The 20,091-nt window shown below is 38.9% G+C and overlaps 3 protein-coding genes across 4 annotated transcripts in view; 2 read left to right on the top strand and 1 right to left on the bottom strand.

The window, feature by feature from the left end:
- The window catches only part of LOC126378458 (uncharacterized), a 240,106-nt gene that overhangs the window by 141,787 nt on the left and 78,228 nt on the right, over positions 1-20,091 (top strand). The window lies entirely within an intron of this gene.
- LOC126378443 (pyruvate dehydrogenase (acetyl-transferring) kinase, mitochondrial) overlaps positions 1-20,091 on the top strand; it is a 52,802-nt gene that overhangs the window by 17,710 nt on the left and 15,001 nt on the right. For both annotated transcript variants that reach the window (XM_050026809.1, XM_050026808.1), the window contains one exon: positions 5,920-5,977. In XM_050026809.1, the coding sequence (XP_049882766.1) occupies positions 5,920-5,977 (58 nt within the window). The remainder of the gene's footprint in view (positions 1-5,919; positions 5,978-20,091) is intronic.
- LOC126378527 (uncharacterized) lies at positions 12,974-17,890 on the bottom strand. Its single transcript, XM_050026950.1, has 6 exons — positions 17,791-17,890; positions 16,710-16,781; positions 15,051-15,125; positions 14,577-14,703; positions 14,057-14,163; positions 12,974-13,169 (listed from the first exon to the last, which is right to left on the bottom strand). The coding sequence occupies exons 1-6, from the start codon at positions 17,827-17,829 to the stop codon at positions 13,017-13,019; spliced, it is 573 nt and encodes a 190-aa protein (XP_049882907.1). The 5' UTR covers positions 17,830-17,890; the 3' UTR covers positions 12,974-13,016.

Here is a 20,091-nt window from a genome sequence, read left to right as displayed (position 1 = left end):
TTAAGTTGGCTATTTCATGAAATATGATCATCTCATGAAATGGTTAAACACATCATGAAATGATCAATTCTACGATCTGGCCACGACACATTATGTTTTTTTTACAGTTTTACATTCAGCCATAACAGTAAAGACCAATTCGACTGTAAATACAGGGTGTTAGTGACATGGTAACGAATACTCAGAGGGTAGATTCAGACCATGATTCTGAGTTAATATCAAGTGGAATTTTCCGTCGCAAAATTCATGTTATTTTTTTAGTTTTTTTTAATTATTTTCAATTCTATACTTTTGCGATGGAAAATTCCACTTGATATTAACTCAGAATAATCAGCTGAATCATCCCTCTCAGTATTCGTTACGATGTCACTTACACCCCATACAAGTACATACAGTAGCCATACAAGTAGGTATGGGTGTTAGTGACACTGTAACGAATACTGAAGGGGATGATTCAGACCATGATTCTGAGTCGATATCAAGTGGAATTTCCTGTCGGAGAAGTCATGAAAATTTTAGAGCTTATTTAAATTATTTTCCGTTCCATACTTTTGCGACGAAAAATTCCACTTGATATCAACTCAGAATTATGGCCTGAATCATCCCTCAAAGTTTTCGTTACGATGTTACTAACACCCTGTATATACACCTTGATGCCATAGTTAGATCTAATTCTACATACATTCTTCTGTCAGGGAATTTCTGCAGTAATGTAATTTTTTGTTATTACATAAAAGTAGTGTAAATAAGTATACCTTTGTCTACATATGATATTTGCATGCCAACATTGTTATGGCGAAACATGTATTGTACCTACTTCTAATACCCACTTGTCACCTTATTCACCATGTTTGACGCAAATAAAGTTTCTATTCTATACTAATATTGTTGATTTTAGAAGTTAATCTTGTTTTATCTATCATAACTACGCCGTGTGAGGTTGAAATACTATTTGTACGCAATATTGATAAAAGATACGATAAGAATTGTATTAGATAAACCAGCCGGGTCTGCACAACAACCGCGCCGCGATTTTCCTCTAATTCAAATTCAAAAATATCTTTATTCAGTAGGTAACATAGTTACACTTTGAATCGTCAATTTTACATAACGAACGTCTCATCCGCCAAAAACTACTGCAGCTTCTCACAACCTGTATAGCCGGGGAAAAGAAGCTGCAAGAAAAACCTCGGCACAGGGCCCTAGACGTTCTTTAAAAAAATAAACATAAAATATTGGTATACAATTGAGTAATTTAGCTGCCTAATATCGGTTCTCAGACAGTTAATCCCATGCATTCATATCTTCTAAATAGTCACTAACTTTATAATAACCTTTTTTGTAAAGTTTTTGTTTAACTACTGTCTTAAAACAGTTGAAAGGCAAATTCTGAATGTCAATGGGAATCTTATCTATATTGAGCGCTTCGACCAATCATCATCACCAGCCCACTGCTGGAGCACGGGCCTTCCCTATGGATGGATAGGGAGATTGGGCCTTAAACCATCACGCGGGCCCAGTGCGGATTGATGGTTATTAACGACTGCTAATGCAGCCGGGACCAACGGCTTAACGTGCCTTCCGAAGAACGGAGGAGCTCGAGGTGAAAACTTTTTTTTTTCTGTGGTCACCCATCCTATGACCGGCCTTTGCGAAAGTTGCTTAACTTCAACAATCGCAGACCGAGCGCGTTTACCGCTGCGCCTCCGAGCTCATCATGCTTAACGCCCTGGCCCAGGACAACCCGGGCGTTGACCTGTACAGCTGTTCGGTGGCCAAATTCACAGATGTGGCATTTCGCTATTGTTCTAGTTAAATAATGGCGATTGAATTTTTTAAAATTATTTCTGTCCTTTAAGTAAATTTAAGTTTGTTAATGTAACGTCCAATGTGGAAATATAACATACATAAACTGCCTATATACGTCCCACTGCTGGGCACAGGCCTCCCCTCAATCAACCGGAGGGGGTATGGAGCATACTCCACCACGCTGCTCCACTGTGGGTAGGTGGAGAATGTGGATATATATTGTATTCTTTCTTTCTTTCTTTGTAATAATGACGTTGATACCTACATAGATACAATATTATTTACCGTCTCTACGTCTGTTTTTGCCGGCCAAATGATGAGTCATGTCAGTTTGGACGCGAGTCAATCACCGGACTTCGGTCGTTTGAACAATAATAGAGGCGCATCACTAGCGCTACGCCATATTTTTATTCAAGTCAAATAAATTTATTGCACAAATACGGTATTTTAGGTGGTAACAATAATATTTAAGTACACCATATTTATTCGAGGAGCTCGGTTGCGCAGCGGTTAACGCGCTCGGTCTGCGATTGTTGAAGTAAAGCAACTTTCGCAAAGGCCGGTCATAGGATGGGTGACCACAAAAAAAAAAAGTTTTCATCTCGAGCTCCTCCCGGCTGCATTAGCAGTCGTTAATAACCATCAATCCGCACTGGGCCCGCGTGATGGTTTAAGGCCCGATCTCCCTATCCATCCATAGGGAAGGCCCGTGCCCCAGCAGTGGGGACGTTAATGGGCTGATGATGATGATGACATCATATTTGGTAATAACATAGGCATACTTTATTAGTGTACTACATAACATAAACAGCCTATATATTATATACGTCCCACTGTTAGGCACAGGCACAGGATTCAAGCCTGTAAAAAGTCCTTACCAAACAAAGGACAGTCTCACAAAGTGAGTGAGTGATTTAGTAATCAGATTATACATTGTTTTAAGTTTACGCGGTTATTATCATAATTAAAGCACATAATAACGGGTTCTTACCGCGTTTAAATGGGGATATGAGACTCCCGATATTTCGACACTGTTGCAAGTGCCATGATCACGGGATGACTGATGAGAACAGTGTCGAAATATCGGGAGTCTCATATCCCCATTTAAACGCGGTAAGAACCCGTTATTATGTGCTTTAATTAGTAATCAGATTCTTTTTATTTATCTTTGGCTTTGGAAACTACCAAATTTATCTTTGGCCTAGTCAAATATCTTATTCGGCAGCCGAGCTATTAGTGTTTTGGACTTTGGACGTCTCCTCGTGTCGAGTACCACGTGTCATTGACGTCGACCAAGGTCGAATTTGTTTATTGTTTGCCGTTTCCACGGTACCACTTTTTCTTTCCTATCGTGTGGGTTGTGAGGTGAATAACCAACCTCATCAACCTCGGTGTCAGGGTTATTGTTACATACATAGATAAACTCACGCTAGTAATCCCTAATGGGGTAGGCAGAGCCACAAGTAATCAAAGACAACTTGCAGCCACTGTTGATGCGATGTCGTAAGCTGGATATGATGAACCTTATGGTGATAACCGATCAGCCTATCGCCCATAACATTAGTCCATCATGTTAGAGGACACAATCCCTCTGTCGGTTTTTACGACATGCCCGGGAAGACTAGCAGCTGAACGTTTTCTGTGTTTTTTGTTTGCTCCCAGAACAGCATAGAAGCATTATTAGAAGAGTTATTATTGAGCCCCCTAAGCCCCTGATATGACTATCAAGAAACATTTGCACATAAAGAACTTAAGAATAAGAATAAAGAATAAAATAAATTTATTGCCAGTAACAATTTACATTTGCTATATAAACTAAGTACTTAATTATGAATATTGCGAATACGGGCAAAAGGAAATGGCCCAGCTTGTGCTGCCATGGAGCCATGTTATGGCGCCATCCAGCGCTGGTTTTCAGTCATTTCCTCTTCCTGAGATATTGTGCGGAAGTAATTGTCAACGAGGGCTACAGGATATTAAATAGAATTATACAGTAGCTTTAGGTAGAAAAAAGAAACAATAAAAAGGCAATCAATTAAAATTATAAGTAGGTACTCTTGAGTGTGTATGCGTATGCGTGTGTGTGTGTGTGTGTGTGTGTGTGTGTGCGTGTGCGCGCGCGTGTGTAAGCGTGTTTGTTGGGTTAGATTGTGTTTGAATGAATATATATGTCAGAAGTAAACTATTTTAACAGTAATATAATGAGTGGGGTTAGTATTTTATCAAAAATGATCTTGATAGTCAATTAACATTAACAAGATGAATGTGTCAGGAAAACGGATATGTACGTGTTAGCATAAATAAGTGTACTTTAGTATAAAAGTAGGTATAAATAGATAGGCGTAGATTAGGGTTGCCATCCGTCCGGGTTTCCCCGGATTTGTCCTAGTTTAGATGGCATCCGGGCAGCGTCCGGGGAAGGTTTCATTTGTAGACCGAGTTTTAAAAAATTAATAAATAAAAAAATTTGGGCCGCCCGCGAGACACGCACTATGCTCGCACGCACACCACGATCAACCGACGAACCAAGTATATTTATTATGTTTTTGTTTAATATTTTAATAAGGTTTTGTTTTTTTATTTCAAGAATTAAAAGAGCTGATTTGTAACAAATTGTAATATGATTCTGTTTTGTCAAAATAATGAATGAATAAAACAGGTGATTTATGAAATTTTCAACATTCAAATTCAAATTCAAATTCAAAAATATCTTTATTCAGTAGGTAACATAGTTACACTTTGAATCGTCAATTTTACATAACGAACGTCTCATCCGCCTAAAACTACTGCAGCTTCTCACAACCTGTATAGCCGGGGAAAAGAAGCTGCAAGAAAAACCTCGGCACAGGGCCCTAGACGTTCTTTAAAAAAATAAAAATAAACATAAAATATTCTATACAATTGAGTAATTTAGCTGCCTAATATCAGTTCTCAGACAGTTAATCCCAAGCATTCATATCTTCTAAATTTCAACTTCAACTGTTTTTTTATTACATTGAATGTGTTTAAAAGATCCTGTTGACATGTCCGGCTTTCGGACTCTAAAATCCGGGGTTTTCACGCGTCTTGTCCTGTTTTCCACAGAGATGGCAACCCTAGTGCAGATACACCTAAGGAAGTCATGTGACGTGAGGTCGGAATTGTTTACCGCGATATGAGATCAAGGCGCTGCATGTAATTACATCTTTATTTATACAGTGTGTGTCGGCGGCTCAGTTGTTGGTGGGGTCGGGTTGCAGTCGAAACTTCGAGAATTCCACTTACTCATCATCACCAGCCCATTAACGTCCCCACTGCTGGGGCACGGGCCTTCCCTATGGATGGATAGGGAGATCGGGCCTTAAACCACCACGCGGGCCCAGTGTGGATTGATGGTTATTAACGACTGCTAATGCAGCCGGCAACGGCTTAACGTGCCTTCCGAAGCACGGATCATCTTACTTTTTGGACAATCAGGTGATCAGCCTGTAATGTCCTAACCAAACTAGGGGTCACAAAGTGATTTTTGTGTAATGTCCCTACCGGGATTCGAACCCGGGACCTCCGGGTCGTGAGCCTAACGCTCAACCACTGGCCCATAGAGACCGTAATCGGCGTACAAGTGGCTTATAAAATTGGCGGTTTTCTAAGCCGTTGGCTTGGAAAATGGTTGAACGCATTAAAGCACATACTACGCGCAAATTGGCTTGAAATTTCGAATACTTATTGGTATTACATGGTTATTTTCACACCGACATAGTATATTAAACCCTGCTAGGCAGATCGGGGTAGGCAGAGTTAAAAGATAAAGATTTTTATTGTGCGGCTCAATAATAACCCTGATACCAGGGTTGATGTTGGTAATCCACCTCGCAACCCACACGATAAGAAGAAGAACATAAGATCACGGCTAATATCCCAATTGCTAAGTACCCACACCTCATCGACCTTTCCTGCATCGAACTTTCCTGCATCTAAATTTTCTGCTTGGAAACTCCCTTATTCTTCCGACCAGTGATTTTAGCCGTGCTCGTAAACTCTTAGGACAAATTTGTATACGACCACATTACGGAAACCTCAGTGTATGAGGCCAAAATACCCTGTGTAATATTATGTTCTCGATTGTTACAGGATTGAACGCGTGCGAAAGAAAATCATTCCTGTTTCTACGAAAGGAGCTGCCAGTCAGGTTATTTTTTTTTTTAATATTTATTAATAAGACACTTATTATACACTACTTATTCTTCTTATCGTGTGGGTTGTGAGGTGGAATACCAACCCCATGAACCCTGGTGTCAGGGTTATTATTGAGCCGCCTATGGCCCCTGACATGACTCATATAACGACTACTTACTTACATCAGTAAGTAATAACCGGGACCAACGGCTTAACGTGCCTTCCGAAGCACGGATCATCATACTTTTTGGACAATTAGGTGATCAGCCTGTAATGTCCATCATCATTACTCACATTACTTATTTATTTTTATAATAAGACACGACGAATTTATTAAAAACATCATATAAAGAAAGCTAGAAGGAAAGAGAGGAAGGGGAAGACCAAGAAGAGCTTACATGGAACAGATTAAAGAAACGGTTAACGTCGTGTCTTATAGGGAAGTCAAGGAATTGGCCTTTGATAGACTGGAATGGAAAATGCTACACCGACAAGAGCGTGGCTCTTAAATTAATGATGATGATTTATTAATTATAAGTAATAAACCTTCACCAACCCGCTGTGGAGCTGCGTGGAGTATGCTCCATTCCTTTCGGCTGATTGAGGGCTGTGCCCAGTAAAAACATGACCCCAAAAAAGATGAATGTAATTTAATTAAAACACATAATAACGGGTTCTTACCGCGTTTGAAATAGGGATATGAGTCTCCCGATATTTCGGCACTTGCAACATTGTCAAACGCGGTAAGAACCCGTTATTATGTGTTTTAATTATAATAATAACCGCGTAAACTTAAAACAATTAATTTAATTTACTTAATCTAGAATTTTGAATAGAGATTTTATTTTTATTTCTTGTATTGTAAGTATGCCTTTCACAGTTTCTCTGAAGGAGGGATCCATTTTTACATACATACATAATGTTTACATAAATATATTGACTTGCATTGTATGTATGTGTAACTGTTTTTTTTTATCGAAGGTCGTAATTATAGCGGATCTGGTCACGGTCACAGATTGCCGCGTCACAAACATTAATCATAGCACTAGATGTTTCTAACAGATACTCCTATGTATTGTTTGTTTTATGTTGTTTACAACTATAGTATGATCGTTGACAAGTATAAAAAATATAGGTTTTTCGTTATACAATGGCCAGCCCCTCATTCATAGACAGAACTATATAGTTATAATCAGGCAGTTATATATATTGTCATTCATCATCATCAGCCCATTATCGTCCCCACTGCTGGGGCACGGGCCTTCCCTATGGATGGGTAGGGAGATCGGGCCTTAAGCCATCACGCGGGCCCAGTGCGGATTGATGGTTATTAACGACTGCTAATGCAGCCGGGACCAACGGCTTAACGTGCCTTCCGAAGCACGGAGGAGCTCGAGATGAAAACTTTTTTTTTTGTGGTCACCCATCCAATGACCGGCCTTTGCGAAAGTTGCTTTACTTCAACAATCGCAGACCGAGCGCGTTAACCGCTGCGCCACCGAGCTCCTCCATATTATCATTACTACCTATTTATTACCTATTTTGTCATTACTCGAATACCTACATAATGATTTAAAAATACAAATTTACACATTATCGTACACGCGCATCTGTGTCTGATTGGAGACTAAAGTAAGACGAGGGGTGAGGTAAACCAAGCTCAGCCGCTGGTGGGGAGCGGAGAGTTGCCGATCTATACGTAGTGTTATTCCTTACTCTATGCTCGAGGGTAAACCTACGGACGTGAGCGACTCCTACATAAACAGCCTATATACTTTAGGGTTTAATTCTCTAGAGGTGAGGCGTAATTACACTCTATTAACAAATGCCTGCCGCACGTTACGCGGTGGTTCGGACTGCCCGGAGTTGGTGACGCAGCTGGTGAGACTGTACGTCCCCAACGTGCCCACACACAACCTGCGGCCGCGCAGCCACCCGCTGCTGGCCATGTCGGCGGCGCGCACTGTGGCACGCACACACTCGCCACTCCTCCGTGCCGTGCACATGCTTAATGCACTCCTTGCATCAGCACCAGAGTGTGATCTGTTTGTGAGTGAGTGGACGTATGTGTGTCGCGAGTGTCTGAGGTTCTGCGAGAAGATGAATGATGTGTGAAAATTAAATATGTTTAAATGTTGTTTACACCTAATTTTCATAATGCTTAATTATACTATTTTTTATATTTAAATTTTCACGGCGCATTGGCGCCTCTGCACTGTAAAGTCGTGAAATGTAAATAAATAAATAAAATAAATACGTCCCACTGCTGGGCACATGCCTCCCCTCAATCAACAGGAGGGGGTATGGAGCATACTCCACGACGCTGCTCCAATGCGGGTTGGTGGAGGTGTTTTTACGGCTAATAGCCGGGACCAACGACTTAACGTGCCCTCCGAAGCACGGAATCATCTTACTTGAATCACCTGATTGTCTGAAAAAAGACAATCAGGTGATTCAAGCCTGAAAAGTACCAAACAATGGGCAGTCTCACAAAGTGATTTCGACAATGTCCCCATCGGGAATCGAACCCGGACCTCCAGATCGTGAGCCTAACGCTCTAACCACTAGAACACGGAGGCTGTTCGCGACTCATACCTTCACTGTTATGATTATAATTTAAATAAAATTTAGTAAGCTTCATGCTCGTTGATATGCACATTATATTTTCAAGTCGCAACAGCAATTCGATATGGTATTTGTAACGCATTAACGAGTTTACATATCATGTAGAAATTTATATCTGTTGCCAGAGGTTATATGCAGTGTTAGTAACTTCGTAATGAATACTGAGGGGGGGGTGATTCAGACCATGATTCTGAGTTAATATCAAGTGAAATTTTCCGTCGTAAAATTAATGTATATTTTTGTTTTTTTTTTTAATTATTTTCAATTATGTATAGTATGCAGGGTGTTAGTGAAGTCGTAAGGAATACTGAGGGGGATGATTCAGGCCATGATTCTGAGTTAATATCAGGTGGTATTTTTCGTTGCAAAATTAATGTACTGTTTATGTTTTTTTTTAATTATTTTCAACCCTGTATACAGGTTTTAGTGACATCGTAACGAAAACTTTGAGAGATGATTCAGGCCATGATTCTGAGTTGATGTCAAGTGGAATTTTCCGTCGCAAAAATGTGGAACTGAAAATAACTAAAAAAAAAAAACAAAAAAGATCATGAATTTTGCGACGGAGAATTTCGCTTGATATCAATTCAGAATCATGGTCTGGATCATCCCCCTCAGTATTCGTTATGATGTCATGCCATGCAAATGTATGAACCCAGCTTATATTATAAAACATTATATAATAATTGTTTTTGCGTTTACACAATTACTTATGTATGTATAGAACCCCCAGTACGCGATTCGGACTTCCACTTGACCAGCTTTTTATTTTCAAACTTGTTTAAACATTTTTAATAACAATACCCTTACAACACGCGTTGCAGTGAACGACTGACTCACGCGTTTATTTTGATAAACATGTCAAGGATTCTCAGAAATTGTAGGTCGAGTGATATGGTCTGAACGTAGCATCACGCCTGATTCTCCGAAGGGGTAGGCAGAGGTGACAAGTCCCATGTGACAGCCTATTGTCATAAACAATCTTTTTTTTTTATGAGTTTGCTCTTGACCCCAGACTTGCCCGAAGGCATTGACGAGGCCTACGATGGAGCTCGCCCAGAAGGTGCCTGTTCACTCTGGCCTTGAAAGCACCCGGGTTATATGCTTTCGGAAATACAGAAGACGGCAGAGAATTCCACTCCTTAGCAGTGCGCATAATGAAGGACGATGCGAAACGCTTTGTGCGAATAGTTGGGATATCCACCAAATAGGGATGGAACCCGTACGTCTGGAAGTCCGGAGATAAAAGGGGGATGGTGGAATGAGCTCGTGTAGATCGCGGGCACACGCCCCGAAGTGCAGTCTGTAGAATACCGACATTCTGACGACTTTTCGCCGATGTGCTAAGGAGTGTAGCTGCTCTTAGGTGTTAGCCGGGTGTCGCTGATCATCCTCTTGGCTCTGCGCTCCACTGAGTCCAAAACGGCAAGTTGGTATTTAGCTGAGCCGTCCCATACATGACTGCAATACTCCATACATGATCGGACTTGAGCTTTAAACAGTGTTAGAAAAAAATGATAAACTTTTTTCAGTGTCGATTAAAATGATATAAAAAAAATATTAAAATAATTAAATGATAATTAAATAATTAATGAAACGTATTTTATCCTTTAGTAGTTACAGGAAACTATTGTCATATCTACATGTAATGTCATATTTAATTAAAATATATACGTCTGATATAAATGGGTATGTATTTATATGTATGCATGTATTTATATTTATATATTTCTATTTTATTTTTATTTATTTATTTTACTTTTATTTTTTTTATTTATTTATAGTATATATTATTTTATACAAGATGTTGCACTGTCCCGCACTAAATTGTAATAATGTTTCCTATCCACTGGTTGCCTGGAAGAAATTGCTGCTTAGCAATAAGGCCGCCAGATTGTACTGTATCTATCATCATCTGTGTTAATTTGTTTTGTATGTTGTGTGCAATAAAGTATATTTGATTTGATTTGATGATATGATATGATTAAAGAGAACCGATTGACCGAAGAGAACATATTGAAGACTATCGAGAACCGGAGAGGAAATATGATTGGCCACCTGATACGACACGATTCATTTATAACAAACATTATAGAAGAAAACATTGAAGGGAAGAGAGGAAGGGGTAGACCTAGGATAACATTTATGAAACAAATAAAAGAGAAGGTGCAGGTCGTGTCGTATCGGGAGGTGAAGGTTTTGGCGGGAAGAAAAGAGGAATGGTGATTACTCCACCGACAAGAGCGCAGCTCTTAAATAGAGAGAGAGAGAGATTAAAATGAACTTTTTCCCGGATGTTATAATTAATATTAATTTGTTGTAATTACGCGTGTAGTTTCCAAGTTCATGGTGATGATGACATGTTAATGAAGTAAACAATAAGGTTGAATAGAGGATATATCAAATACAGGGTGTTGGCGACACCCTCATGATTTTGGAAAATTAAATCAATATTTAATATTCTTTATTTGCATACTATGATGGTGTACAAGTTTGTAAGTTACATAATATATGACTTTTTAGTTGACCCGAAGTATTTTTACCGTTTCCACAAAATAGTAATTTATTTTATCCATAGAAATTAGAAAGATTAATTTGTTAATAAATAAATGCAATAACAAAAAAAAAAAATGAGTTTCACATCATAGACCCTTTCGGGCACAACAAAATAGAAGTACAAGAGAGAAGGAAGCTTTTCAAATTGTAACATACATACATAACATAAACATAAATAGCCTATATACGTCCCACTGCTGGGCACAGGCCTCCTCTCAATCAACCGGAGAGGGTATGGAGCATACTCCACCACGCTGCTCCACTGCGCACGCTGCTTCAAATTGTAACATCAGTAATAAATCGTTTAAATCGATTTTGTTTTGACTCGGACGGGACTTGAACCCGCGGCTCTTGTCAAACCGGGACGAGCGTATTAACCATTACACCACCGGGTCCTCCTGTCCATGCGGTGGTATAAGACCTCTACGGTTGATAGCCACCTGTACGGAAATGCAGGACGGAAGGGGCAAGTCATAACATAACATACATAACATAAATAGCCTATATACGTCCCATACGTGCTGGGCTCAGGCCTCCTCTCAATCAACCGGAGAGGGTATGGAGCATACTCCACCACGCTGCTCCACTGCGGGTTGGTGGAGGTGTTTTTACGGCTAATAGCCGGGACCAACGGCTTAACGTGCCCTCCAAAGCACGGAATCAACTTAATTTTTCGGACAATCAGGTGATTCAAGCCTGAAAAAGTCCTTAACAAACAAAGGCCAGTCTCACAAAGTGATTTCGACAATGTCCCCATCGGGAATCGAACCCGGACCTCCAGATCGTGAGCCTAACGCTCTTACCACTAGACCACGGAGGCTGTTCAAGGGGCAAGTCACAGGGACTGTAACCTGGAACTCGACAGCAGTAACTGTCAGCACTATTCAGAGGCGGAGAGACGGCTTTGAAATAGACTACTCTGGGCGCCATCCCACTCGCGTCAGAGTAATGCTACAGCTTTTTTTTTATCGTGACTTATTGTAGATTTGCCGCAGATGGCATTAACTACTTGGCCGGCCAAACGGTCAACGGGACAACGTTTAAGACAACAGGCCTGAGGGTGCCCAGTTGGGCGCGAACCTCGGATCAGGGCGTCGTCTGAGAGGAAAAAAATATTTGAAAGAATTAATCGACCCTAGTGATTGAGGCAAATTGTCGACCACGCCGGCGGGGTCGGTGTCGGGGGTTTGCCAGCAACACTTCACTCCGTATGCTGCACAGTCATGAGTCAATATCATGTACCCACTTTGGAACCCTGTCGCACTATCATATTTGACATTTAATGAGACTTACGGTTTAATTTGTCAAAAAGTTAATGTGACATGGTATCTTCTACTTTTATCGTGTGGGTTGTGAGGTGGAGTACCAACCTCATCAACCCTGGTGTCAGGGTTATTATTGAGCCGCCAAAGGCCTCTAACATACACACACATAGATACACGTTGAAATTTATTATTTTACTTTCTTTAATTTTACTTTTTTACTATATTATTTACTAGCTGCTCTGCAAATTTTTCATAATTGTAAATTTAACGGTTTTATATCTGGAGGTGGAGACCTGGTGTCCTATATGACAGGTTTTACCTAGTTTAGGCACCAGCCTCTTCTCAAAAATTGTATGTACAAACCAAATGTATTTTGTTATGGATTCTTTTTTTGTGAAGGAAATATTTTTTTACTTACTTACATGGCTCACGTAACGACTACTTACATGGTATCAAAGTGTATACATATTAGTACCCGTGACTGTACGTGGATAAGCGCTGATTGAGGGAGAATGAAAAATACCGACCATTTACAGAGCAGGGTGAAATTAAACATTAAAATGTGGGCTTTAAAATATATTTGGCTGTTTAGTCGATGTGTCAAATCTATGGCGTCCGCGGCAGTAGTACGCATGCGTTGCACGAACCGTAAGGCACCTGTGGCGCGAAGCAGTCGTTCGGACATATAGGGCATGCGCGGGCGAAGTCCTGCGGGTACTTGCATTCCGGTATACTCGCCCACTGGGACGGACGAGCACTCTGGGAGGAACAAAAGATATCATCAAACAAACATTTCACCACGCAATAGAAGAAATAGTTTCAAGGTCCATGTGAGCGCGAAACGCGCGCCATACAAATATGAGCAAATACTCCAATACACACACACTCAATCAATACATACAACAATTCCGCCCGTCCGCAAACTTAATTTAATTAATCACTACATAGTATAAAACAAAGTCGCTTTTTCTGTCCCTATTTTATTTATTTTATTTTATGTACGCTTAAATCTTTAAAACTACACAACGGATTTTGATCCGGTTTTTTTTATTGATAAGAGTGATTCAAGGGGAAGGTTTATATGTATAATAACATACATTAAATAGTGGAGAAATACTGTTATTTTTGAAGTTTTTAATGTGATAATTAAAACACATAATAACGGGTTCTTACCGCGTTTGAAATAGGGATATGAGACTCCCGATATTTCGACACTGTTGCAAGTGCCACACAACACACACACACAGAGATAGACAGATATGTCTGCCCGTAGAAAATTATGGACTTACCTACTCCACTCCAATCTCATCAGTCATCCCGTGATCATGGCACTTGCAAGTGTCGAAATATCGGGAGTCTCATATCCCTATTAGAAAAGCGGTAAGAACCCGTTATTATGTGTTTTAATTATGATAACAACCGCGTAAACTTAAAACAATGTTTTAATGTGATGTCGTAAATAATTTCATTTTTTCCGCTTATATATTGCTAACGCAGGCTGAACCCTAAAAGATTTATCAAAATAAAATATACTTTACTTTATTGCACTTAACAACTAGTTACATCACAAACAAGAAATGGACGTTTACTAGGGTGGACTTATCTCTAAGAGAGATATCAATACTAGCTATTTATGATTTACTTACCTTAATGAAGGAAGCTAACGCGCAGTTCATGACGTCATACGCTGGACAGTCGAGGTACACGCCTTGAGCAGGCAGCGTGCCGCTCAGACATGCAGTCTTCACTTGCTCTGGAATATTCATCATCATCAGCCCATTAACGTCCCCACTGCTGGGGCACGGGCGGATATGAGGGAGTCTCATATCCCTATTTTGAACGCGGTAAGAACCCGTTATTATGTGTTTTAATTATGATAATAACCGCGTAAACTTAAAACAATGTATAAAATTGGATAAATTTTAAAATACAATAAAATAAAATAATGCCGCGTCATTGGGTGCAGCTACACATACGGAGGTGAGGTTATTTTATTTTACAATTTATCAAATTTTTAATTTTGATTTGTTTGATTTGATTTGTTTTGTTGCCACTAACATAGTATGTATATAAGTTTATTTATCTTTGACCTAGGAAACTACCCAATTATTTCACCTATCAAGCATTTTTGGTCTTCTTTTGGTGGTCTATTAATGTAATACGTACCTACAGCAGTAGACCAGGCGGGGTGGTCATTAGCGAACTTGTTGAAATGGTCTATCACCTTTTGCTTGTTCACCTTGTCACCGTCCATCCAACCGGACTTCTCGAAGATGCATTTCATTTTGTCACACTGAAATTAAAAAAAAAACCATTTAAATAATAATGAAGACATTGGCCCCGATTCCTGGTGGTGTAACTTAAAATAAATTTAAGACACCTCTTAAATTTATTTTAAGTTACACCTGTCATTTTCTTATCCGCCGAAAAGGAAAGGGACGGATAACTGACAACTGTTAATTTGAAAATGAACGAATAACACGGATAACAATAAAATAAAAAATAAGTGATAGCCTGTTATATCGTAGCTTCACGGGTTCGAATGCCGGCTCGGGCAGAGTTGAGTTGAATTGAAGTTTGATTCCTGCTTAAAACGTGGTTTCCACATAAAAAAATAATGTGTATACTATGGTTACTCACTTCTGATGCATGTAGTCTGCATTGATACCCGGCGCTGGCAGCTATCACTGTCGGAATACCGAGACAAGAAAATATCTGAAATTAATTCAAATTCAAAAATATCTTTATTCAGTAGGTAACACAGTTACACTTTGAATCGTCGGTTACATAACGAACGTCTCATCCGCCTAAAACTACTGCAGCTTCTCGCAACCTGTACAGCCGGGGAAAAAAAGCTGCAAGAAAAACCTCGGCACAGAGCGTTAGACTATTTTTTTAATCAAAACCCTTTATTGCGCTAAAAGTTCGAGTGTCAGATTGCTCGGCGGGCGCAATTTTTCCCTTATACCATACCCCGGACACTTCATACAAAACACCTCGTTTTACACAACCACTACACATTGACGTTATCGTACACGCGCATCTGTGTGTGTGACGTTTGACGCCATACGTTTGAAGACTAAAGTAAGATAGGGGGTGAGGTAAACCTAGCTCAGCCGCTGGTGGGGAGCGGAGAGTTGCCGTTCTATACTATAAGAAACTGTATTAAAAGGGGCAGAACTAATTAACGAGGCAAGTTGATTGGACACCTAATAAGACACGACGTATTTATTCAAAACATCATAGAAGGAAAGCTAGAAGGAAAAAAGAGGAAGGGGAAGATCAAGAAGAGCTTACATGGAACAGATTAAAGAAAAGGTTAACGTCGTGTCTTATAGGGAAGTCGAGGAATTGGCCTTTGATAGACTGGAATGGAAAATGCTACACCGACAAGAGCGTGGCTCTTAAATTGATGATGATGATTTTTTGATGGCCCAGCATAGAATAAGGAATAATACTAAGCCCATAGTTCAGTGGTTGAGCACTTAGGTTGAGCGGGCGAACGAAAGAGCCACATTAATTAATTTTTTCTACTCCTCTACTTTAATCTGGCATTTAAATAACCAAAAAGTCTAATATAAGTACATACATAATTAAACTCTTTGAAAAAGTGTACGCTCTATGGCCTATAAAAGCATTGTTTACAAAGTGTAACTGTACTATAATGTCGCCAAAAAAGCATTGTTGTTGTTTTTTTTTTTTGACCTGGAAACTGGCACCTTTACTTTGTTTGGTGCCATAGATATACTATAAAAAAAAAGTATACATTTGCCGCCATTTTCCCGCGCGTTGGAAAATAAATTGGAAAATTTTTGTGTTTCGTTTAAAATTACGTCGTCGTAGAAAAAGTATTGTATGCAACGTTGTATAACTAGGTCAAAAAATGCTCGTGGCGTCTCTTATTGCGATGTTCGCCAAGGCTCACATCGCAACTCACGCCACTCGCATTTTTTGACCCTTCTTATACAACTGTTGCATAAAATACTATAATCATATCAAATATACTTTATTGTACAGAATGTATGGGACATACCTAATAGTCTACCATTTATGGTCAGTCACATCTATAGCGCGAGCAAACCAACGCGTCTCAATGTTTGGATCTTGTAATTTAATTTAATATCCTAAGTAATACAGTTCATTCAATTATTTGTGTGGGGTTTAATACATGAATACAGTACAATTTGGCGGCCTTATTGCTCTAGAGCAATTTCTTCCAGGTTACTTTTAAACCGACTTCATAAAAGAAGGAGGTTATTATGGGGTATAATTCATAATATTTAGTAGCTGTCTACTTACACTCTTGGGTATTTCCCCGCATAACACTGGTGGTGGGACTGGTGGCGATACTGGCGCGTCAGCCGCGCATACCTGAAATGTAGTATAAATGTAATTAACTATAGAATAGAATAGTCTATTTGCCAGAAAACAGTACAATAAGACGTTGTTACAATTTTATGACCAGTGTTTTCAGCTTACACGCAAGCATGCAAAAAATAAAATTGACGTTAATATAAAAATAGTAATAATACAATTAAAATTAAATAAAATTAAAAAAATAATGTTAAAGTCCGAATTTGAAATTTAAAAATTCATTTACACTATAGAAGCGATGTTGCAGTAACCATTTTGTCAAGTTTATTTTTAAAGAAGCGCTTAACACACTTCTAATCAAAACTAATCTTTTTTTGACGTGACTTATTGTAGATTTGCCGCAAATGGCATTAACTACTTGGCCGGACAAATGGGGAGTGCTGAGGGCTCTCACCCGAAACACCTAAGTTTATGTTTCGTAAGGATTATCAGAAAAAATATTAAATACAAGGAAAAAAATTAACTCATTAATAAAATATTTTACTGTAGGTGTTATAAAGTTTTTTAATTCTTAATATTGATATTCAAAAATGTATTTATTAAGTTTAATTTTTGTGGCAAAATGGACACCTAATAACTATGACGAATTTATTAAAAACATCGTAGAAGGAAAGCTAGAAGGAAAGAGAGGAAGGGGAAGACCAAGAAGAGCTTACATGGAACAGATTAAAGAAAAGGTTAACGTTGTGTCTTATAGGAAAGTCAAGGAATTGGCCTTTGATAGACTGGAATGGAAAATTCTATACCGACAAGAGCGTTCCTCTTAAATTGATGATGATGATGAATTTCATGTTCAAGTACACACGACACAATTTTGGACAAAAAATCAAAAGTATTTCTTGTTAGAGTCAATTAATTCTTTCAAATATCCTCTCAAACGACGGCCTGCGCCGAGTTTCGCGCTCAGGGCTCTCAGGCTTGTTGTCTTAAATTTTATACCTGGTGAGAGCAGCGCCCATTTGTCCGGCCAAGTAGTTAACGCCAAATGCGGCAAAATAAAACTCACCGCCACACCAAAAGCGAAGAAGGCAAAGAGTTTAATCATTATACAGCACCACTGCAGTCCACAAATAACACACGAATGATGCTCTAGACCTCTGATATCATTATCGAGGGTCAAATGACGTCATCAAGACCAGTGAGGCGCTGTTCCCGGGAATATTCCCACTTTGAATTCTCAAAGTCTTTTGATAGAAAAGGCCAATTCTTTCACTTCCAGCCAGAGGTACATCTATCGCAAGATGAACTAAGTACCCACACCTCACCGAGTTTTCTGACCAATGTGATAGATGGTGAACCGTATCGCCGTCTATAATTTTCGAGTTAACTGTGTTAGTGACAACTGCACTTAAGATAAATTAATAACTCATTGGTGCAAGTCCGGTACCGGGGTTCGAACCGGCGCTTCCCGATTGAGAAGCAAGCCGGTGCACGACATGACCGCAGTGACATACATCAGTGAGAACATGGGCTGCCTCCGTGGTCCAGTGGTTCGAATCCCGGTGGGGACGTATCACAAAAATCACTGTGATCTCACAGGACATTACAGGCTGAACACCTGATTGTCCGAAAGAAAGACGATCCGTGCTTCGGAACGCACGTTAAGCCGTTGATCCCGGTGATTACTTATTGTTGTAAGTACGTAGTCGTTACATGAGTCAGGGGCTTTTGGCGGCTCAATAGTAACCCTCACACCAGGGTTGATGAGGTTGGTAATTCACCTCACAACGTGTGGATGTAGAAGAAGTAAAAAGGTGGAAAATTTATGTAAAAAGACCTTTATTACCCAATTGTTAGGGCAGATAACACCAGAGTACAAGAAAGAACATTATACATTATTTTCTGTATTCATGTGTTATGTCTAATTGTTGAAATTTTAGTTCTGTGCAATAAAGTATATTTGATTTGATTTGAAAGAACAATAGGCTAGTTTCCAACTAGTCAAATCAGTTGTGAGCGTCAGAATCGCTGGTTGTCTGAACCGTTGCCCAATGAGAGTTGATTCAAGAATTGCTACATATTTGCTACATAGTTTAGATAATTGCTACATATGATATATATTTCGAAACAAGATTTTTTTTTTGACCAGCCATACTGACGTTTGGTTAGCTGGTGGCCTCCTAGTTTAAGGTCAAGCATACGGAGTTTCCCAAAACGTGTTGTGCCTATAATTGCTACATATTTACTTCATTTATATATTTTAGTTGTAGCCTTATACGTACATTAAATAAAAAGACAGCTTTAATTTGAATTTGTCCAAGGAAAAAGTGCCTGACAAAATTATAAAGGCAAATACCTAATTATGCAGCGCAAGCTGAACAATATTTTTAGGCTCTGGCAACCGAATGTAAGTTTGATCGTTGCTACGAATTGGTCAATACCCTTTTAATGTGCGCTAATATCCACTTACTAACTTAACATATATAACAATTAAAAACAACCGCCTGTTGATCCGCTTGCGCTGCAATATTAGGTATTTGCCTTTATAATTTAGTCAGGCACTTTTTCCTTCTTATCTACTTATTATTACGTTTTTCTTGTTTAAAATTCATAAATAAGTTAAATAGAAAAATAGAAAACGTTTTTCGTTAGTTTTAGATGTGTCTTTATTTAGTAATCATTTCATTATTTATCTTGATTATATTTTTATTTTATTTTTATTTATTTATTTTTTTCCTTTTTTTTATTTTTCTTTTTTTTTATTTATTTATTTATTTGCAACTATAACTGCAAATATTATCTATAACTATAACTGTAAAAACAATAAAAATCTTTATCTTTCCCGACTATTCTGACCCGACTTGAAAAAGAAAAGCCAGTGTCTTCTTGTTAAAGAGTTTTTACAACGAGAACATTCCCGCTTTGGGAACATTCCTAGGGACGGCACATCACCAAGACACGCTCGACCAATCAGGTGCATCTACTAATAATATTGTAAATGGTAAACAAGTTCGTCAGAACTTTACTGTTATGGCCTCGGGTTTTGGACAACATAAATCAAATCAAATATACTTTATTGCGTTGCTCTACACGTAAAGGTATCATTGAAAAAAAGGACGTCCACGTTTATCTCAGGACGTCCACCACCACCTTATGACCATTTCGACTAACATCCTTCTTGCTTTTTTGTAATTGTTTTAGTGGAAATTTGATATGATATTGTTGTCTTTCTTTTTGTGTGTGGCGTCCTTTCATAATAAACTATTTCTATTCTATTATATTCTATTCTATAAAAACTTTACTTTTTACTGGGACTAGGGTTCTATGACGATCTTGTGACGTAGCGAGTAGGCGCCGCTACTTCAAA

The sequence above is a fragment of the Pectinophora gossypiella genome, chromosome 26 (genome assembly GCF_024362695.1).
Source record: "Pectinophora gossypiella chromosome 26, ilPecGoss1.1, whole genome shotgun sequence".
Taxonomy (NCBI): domain Eukaryota; kingdom Metazoa; phylum Arthropoda; class Insecta; order Lepidoptera; family Gelechiidae; genus Pectinophora; species Pectinophora gossypiella.
This window is presented reverse-complemented; position numbering and strand designations above follow the sequence as displayed.